A 6,812-nucleotide genomic window follows, 5' to 3' on the forward strand; every position below is an offset into this window, starting at 1 on the left:
AAAAAAAAAAAGAAATTAGCATCGTATATGGTTAAATTTTGGCATATCTATGATGAAATACAGAATTCAAATCTCAAACTTAAAAATTATAAAATTGTGTTTGAGCTTCATTTTACCATTTCCTTCAAAGCGTTGCACACACAGTTTTATACCCCAATTATTTTGTTTGTTTATAAATAATCAGTGGAATTGTAGGCACTTACTGTGGCATAACTCCAGCTTTTAATTTGAAGGCTGAACATTCACTGTCAGAATCTGTTGAACTTGCACCTGGGGAAGCATTAAAGATAGTGATAATGATAAAGGTAAGGTAGCATTTATAAGAATTTCAAAGAGTTATATTCTTCATTTTAAAAAACATACCATCTTATTTTAGACTTAATTACACAATGAAATAGAGAATGATTCAAGTTCAGACCATTTTCAATTGAACTATTTCTTCAGAAAATCATTTTTTAAATAAAGAATTATGATAAATAACTTTCTTGAAAGCAACAGGCTTTTTTTTTTTGGAGACAGAGTCTCACTCTATCACCCTGGGTAGAATGCAGTGGTGTCACAACTTACAGCAACCTCAAACTCCTGGGCTTGAGTGATCCTCCTGCCTCAGCCTCCTAAGTAGAAAGCACTACAGGTGCCCAGCTAATTCTTCTATTTTTAGTAGAGACAAGTTCTTGGTTTTGCTTAGGCTGGTCTTGAATTCCTGAGCTCAAGAGGTCCTCCCACCTCCGCCTCCAGTCTTTTCCTGATAGCTTCTCTTTTAGATCATCCAGTCATCGTTCTATGCTCTTTTTTCTCTGAACTCCCACTATTCTTTATACCATGCATGTCACCTATAGTATCTACCAGAAAATTATTAATTCCCTGAGAATTGAGGTGGGTTTAAGAAGGAACCAGCAACTTTTGAGTACCTATTACTTGTCTGTTAGGTGCTTTACATCATTTAATTATTATAATAACGAAGCTCAGTAGAAGTGAGTTCCAAATGACAGATAAGAACACTGAGAAATGCAGAGGCTGGGTAATTTGCATCAAGTCGCCTAACTAGAGACGGTGGTGAACGGGAAACCACACTGTCGGAAGGTGTAGCCAGTGACCTTCCTTGTGCATGTGACTGTCCCAGCAAGCTGTGCTCCTGAGTGCCTGTGCTCTGCTCACAACAGGCTCCTCATTGCTATGGAATGTGTGACTAGAGCTGGGGACCTCAAAACTCGGGTGGGAACAGGGAGGCAGGACCTGGAACCGGAGGGCTCCTGCATAGCACTTGGCTGTCTGAGGCCTCAAGAGTGGAAGGGGTCAGCGCTGTACTCAGAGAGAGATCAGGAGAGGTTCAGGCTAAGGTGAGTGAAAGGGGTCTGAGACATACCTGGGCAAAATGGGAATCTGCACCCAGGGTGGTTTGGGGCTGGTTTTCGCACTGGACATAGGGGAGGAAGGGTTGCAGGGTGCTGGAAGGCTCTGCCAAGCTGATGTCTTGCCGGGGGAGCTCTTGGGGCTAGCCCAGGTAGGCCTTTGTGTTCTGGGAGGAAAGGAGGGGGAAGGGCTTAGGTCCTTAACAGAGTGGGGCTGGGGTTACTAGGGGACCAGGGAGAAAAAGGGCAAAATGGCAAAACAGGTGATAAACAGGCGATAGGCAAGAAAGGTTTTAACTGTGAAGAGGTGGCAGAGAGAGCTCAGCAGGGGAAACGCCAAGCCAATAAAGACGAGGAGGTCATGGGTAACCAGAGAAACCATTTCACTGGAATCACAAACGTGTTTGGGAGAGGGAAGGGTGGCAAAACTCACGTGGGAGATACTATACTATCAAAAGTGGCCAAAAACTGGGGAGAAAAATAGCTGTTTTTCACCTGCTTCCAAACATTGAAATTATCCAAAGGGGGGGTGGAGAACATCCTCTGATGACCTCTATCTAGAAAGCCACTCTTGCTACTTTTTTCCCAGCTAATGTTCAGAGAAAGGCAAAGGACCAACGAGGCTGAAATCTACTGAGTAAGAACACATTTGCTAGTTTCTGCATACCTATCAACCCTGAGGGAATCTCAACGCCACTTATGTCTCAGGTGTGAAGTCACAGGGTCCTCCCTGTGCCAGCCAGCTCCCTGCTCCCTCAGGGTGGGGCTTCCCTCTCCCAATCTGGTCTCCTGTTAGCACCTGCCTCACATCTGCTGGGGAGGAAAAAAATACTCCTGTCTCAGGTTAACATTTTTCTCTGTATTTATCAACCATCACTTTCAGATTTTGATATAGGCTTCAATATGAAAGAGGTTAAAACCTGTAGGGAAGGTTTTATTGAGATTTTAAATTCTAAACTTCCTACCCTTTGCTAGACTCCAAAGACTATATGCTGATATATTAATAGTAACATGCTTTAGCAACCAATTCAACATGGATACAATTAAGTCTAATTTAGTGCTGGAATGAGTAAAATATAACAATTTACTTATTTTGAGCCCAAGAATTTATCTGAGAGATTGTCTCATTTAATGTAATTGTTCTTGTGGAAAAAACACACTGAAATCTTTCATTTTATAAAAAAAAATTATTAATCTATATTTTACATTGGCCAATGAGCCAGTTTCCCAAAGTGCTTTATAGTAGGCTTAGAAAATTGAACCTTAATGACTAAAATGTTTTAAATTAGAAGGAAATAATGTTGACACGAGAGACAGTTGATGTGCCCCTAAGTGTCAGAACTGTTCGATTTAGTTATAAAGTTTTCTGGGAGAAATGATGTTTGAATCATACCATTATACCATTTGCATCAGAAAAACTCATTCACGAGATGCCCATGACACTTGGCTATTAGACCCCTCATGCTTCTCACTGCACGCCTTGTACCTTCGATGAACACCTCGGCAGACGTTGAGTCTGAACCACTGGGGTTCGTGGCCAGGCAGGTGTAGCGACCTGTGTCGTCCTCAAAGGCCTCAGCTATGACCAGTGTGTGGAGATCACCCCCCACACAGCAGATCTGGATGTCCGGAGAGCTAAGCAGCTCCTTCTCGTCACAGAACCACCTGCAACAAAGGACAGAGAAAAGGGGATGGTGATGGTGACTCTCCAAAGTGGAGTCTAGATGCTGTATAGTAAGATACTTGGTTTGACTAAAAAGAATACAATCTGAGTCTGTGGTACTGAGAGAGGCTCTTTAGTTCAGACCATGAAATTAATGAAGAGACAATTCCCACAGGCTTTCTTTGTAAACCACCACATATATCTTATCAACCTTGGTGTAAGAGACATCGTCAAACTCAGAAAGGCCATTTCAGTCACCAAATAAAAGGAACAGAAATTCCAAGCATTTTATAAAATGTTTTATAATAAATGCCTCCTACATTTATTACAATTTCATCTATTATCCCTTATCTTAAGAAAAACATAAAAGTAATATGACCATTATGCTCAAAACATTCAATAAGTTCAGGGAAAGTTAACATCATGTTAAGAAGTCATAAGCAGCAATATTTCTGTTGACTCTTCTGGTCAGCTGAGCAGTAGCAGATTTAATGCCTTCCACATATTTTTGGTGTTTATAAAACTTTCTAGCAGACTTCCTTGTCCTGCAAGATGTGGAGAGAGGTAGCAGTTGTGCTGTGATTCCTTCTTGCTGGGCAGCCCTTTCCCTTCCCAAACAAGAGGGCTCTGGCCTAGGGGGCTGCAGGTTGGGCCCTGGGCCTCACTCTGTCTCCCTAGCACTTCGCTCAGATTCAAACAGCTGCATGTACACGTGGTTGCCATTATGTTTTACCAAGAAAGCAAACAAAACACACAACTGAAGCTGCACTAAAAAAAGCCCCAAATGTGATTTGTTTTTAAAGAAATATGTAGGACTGTGCTACATATAACTAATGGTCTAGAAAAGGGGCTTAACTGTGACTTTAGGAATGTCATTTAGCTTCTAGGTTAGAGGTTCCTCATCTATACGAGACTTTCCTGCCTTAAAGTTTCATGATTTTAAGGTTTTTAGTTAAATGTAAGAGCATATATTTAATAACTGTGTTAAAAATATTTCAGGAAATGATGTAGAAAATTATTTAAAGGAAGAGTATGTAATTAACGAATTAGCTTTGGAATATATTAGGATGTCACCATGTTTCTAAGACTGTACACTCAAATTGGGTTTTTAAATATATCAATTTATCAAGATTTACCATCTGGTCTTCATCACAACTGTGGCACTTAACTTTCCAAGTTATACTAAAAGTAGCTCTTTGTGTACCTCTCTATCCTCTTAGAATAGTGGTTCTCAACCTTCCTAATGCTGCAACCCTTTAATTCAGTTCCTCATGTTGTGGTGACTCCAACCATAAAATTATTTTTGTTGCTACTTCATAACTGTAATTTTGCTACTGTTATGAATTATAATGTAAATATCTGATATGCAGGATGTCTTAGGCGACCCCTGTGAAAGGGTCATTCAATTCCCTAAGGGGTGGCGACCCACAGGTTGAGAACCGCTGTTTTAGAATATACGTTTTTGCAGGGTGGAGGCCTTGTCTTATTAACTTATTGGCTAGGTTCCAGCAGTTTGGCACATGGAATGTGTTAATACTGTGCCTGTTAATTTTTGGTGTCTCTGAAGCTTCCAAATCTGAGGCTTTGCAGACCTTAGGGAGACTGCCCCTTGCTAGAGATAAAGGATTCTCTTGCCAGCAGGTCTTCCATATTTAGGGTAACCAGACGTCCCGATTTTGAACAATTTGTCCCGCATCCTGCGGCATTTTTAAAAAGTCCCGATTTTTGTAAAGAATGCACAAACGGGCAGGAGAACAGGAAGGGAATATACTGTTTTCGGCTGCCATGTGGCTATTTCGCCAGAATATGAGTTTTATATTATTTTTGTTAATTTTATAATGTTAAACTGTAATAATAACAAATAATTGTTGAGAAGTGATTATCGAGAACTGCTTATCAAAGTTTGCATTGTTGTCAGGCCCTGCCCTGCCCCCGCCTCACCCCCCAGCCATGTTGTCCCGCTTCACAAATGTTAAAATCTGGTCACCCTATTCATATTACCACCTGCTCCACTGGGCTTTCATACTGGGAGTACGAATTCCCTGTCCTAATCACCCAGGGCCAGACACCAGACAACTAAAGACAGCCCCTATGCTTATGAACTCTCTGAAATTATTCAAACAACTCACCCCAAGTCGGATAGCCTGCCTCACCTGTCCATTCCCATAGACCATAATAAAGGCTTTTGCTACATGTGCCCTGCTCCCCCTGTGGCCCAGGCCAATGGTATGGTCTGCCCCCTCTTCCTGGAAACTATGAGTGACCAACTCTCTTTTCAATGACAGTCATATGCTGATCTGCTGGCCTCACCATACCTTTCTAAAATCATTTATGAATGATAAAAAGGACACATTTTCTAACACAGAAGATGGTCATTGAATCTATCGAAGAAGAATAAACTACATATAAAGAGAAGACTGAGCAAAAAAAGGGTTTAAATCATACCTGTCAGTTTCTGCTTTAAAATGTATTTGGAGAGAGGCTTATTGACTATCCCTGAGTCAGCCTGACATGCATTTAAACAGCACAAAGTCAAAATAACCACTGTAGTGTGTACATCAGAAGAGGAAAGCAGGTTTGCCCACTCATGTAGCAGATCAAAGACAAACCACCTTCTTAACTAAACCAAGAGATCTCAGAGTGCTGACATTTGGAAATCTCTCACTGAGATATGAGTGCTGTTGTCACATTTGCTTAAATTTCCTAAAAGTCATAATTCTACAGGCTTCCTGGCAAAGGACTCAGAACATTTAGTAATCCTTACAACATCAGGTTTTTGATTAATTTTGACCTGAAATTTTTCCCATGTTAAATTTTTTTCTCTGGTGAGACTTAGGCAAAGTGATACTGGTGTGATGAGCTGAAAGCACACAAGATAGGAGGGAGTGTAGGGCTTGGAGAGGCACAGGTCATGGCACTCACTGTCCACTCCCCACCCGAGGCAGATATCACCTCTGGATCCAAATGCTTTTGCCAGTGAAATGGAGAGACTCAGAGCCCTCAGCATTGCTGTTTGGACTACAAAGCAACTCAAGTTGAAGTTTACAGTGAAATGCATTTACCACCCTCAGAGTAGTCTCTTTCTAGATGGCACAGTCTCCCCTTCCTCCAGTTCCCAAAAGCCCTATTTCTCCAGGAGCAGAGAGGGGTTTAGTTGGGAGGGGAGCATGAGAGCACATATTGTGGCCAGGAGAGAGCCTGCCGAGGTAGAGTTTGACTTGAGGACACCTGGCCCTTTATTTATCCCAGTGCTGATGCCTGGAAGTCATCCATCTAGTAAAGAGGACACTGGCAGGCACACAGGACAATTAAAATCTTGTCACCTACATTTCCATTTTGAGCCTCTAATAACTTCAACTCCAATCACATTTTGAATTTTTCAGCATAAAATCATTAAGACATTTAATTACTATCTCATAGTTAAGATGAAAAGATGATACAACTTTTGAGAACAATGGTAGTTCTTAAGGACTTGCATAAATTCAAATTAAGGGAGAATTAATATTTATGAAATTATCGGCAAAATACGAGCTTATTTTATCTTCACGACAACCTTACAAAGTTGTCATTAAATTTTTATTAATTTGTTTATTTTTTATTAGTATTTTTATTTTGCAGGTTTTTTTGGCCGGGGCTGGGTTTAAAACCGCCACCTCCAGTATATGGAGCCAGTGCCCTACTCTTTGAGCCACAGGCACCACCCTTATTTGTTTATTTTTGAGACGGAGTCTCACTTTGTCATCCTGGGTAGAATGCCATGGTGTCATAGCTCACAGAGACCTCAAACTCCTGGGCTC

At 41.1% G+C, this 6,812-nt stretch overlaps 1 protein-coding gene across 1 annotated transcript in view; it reads right to left on the minus strand.

Moving 5' to 3' along the window:
- PALLD (palladin, cytoskeletal associated protein) overlaps positions 1-6,812 on the minus strand; it is a 240,054-nt gene that overhangs the window by 135,578 nt on the left and 97,664 nt on the right. The window contains exons 2-3 of the mRNA XM_003803530.2: positions 2,839-3,017; positions 204-270 (exon numbers count right to left, since the gene is read on the minus strand). Coding sequence (XP_003803578.1) covers positions 204-270; positions 2,839-3,017 — 246 coding nt within the window. The remainder of the gene's footprint in view (positions 1-203; positions 271-2,838; positions 3,018-6,812) is intronic.

Source organism: Otolemur garnettii, unplaced genomic scaffold, assembly GCF_000181295.1.
Source record: "Otolemur garnettii isolate 467f Iridium unplaced genomic scaffold, OtoGar3 scaffold00324, whole genome shotgun sequence".
NCBI lineage: Eukaryota > Metazoa > Chordata > Mammalia > Primates > Galagidae > Otolemur > Otolemur garnettii.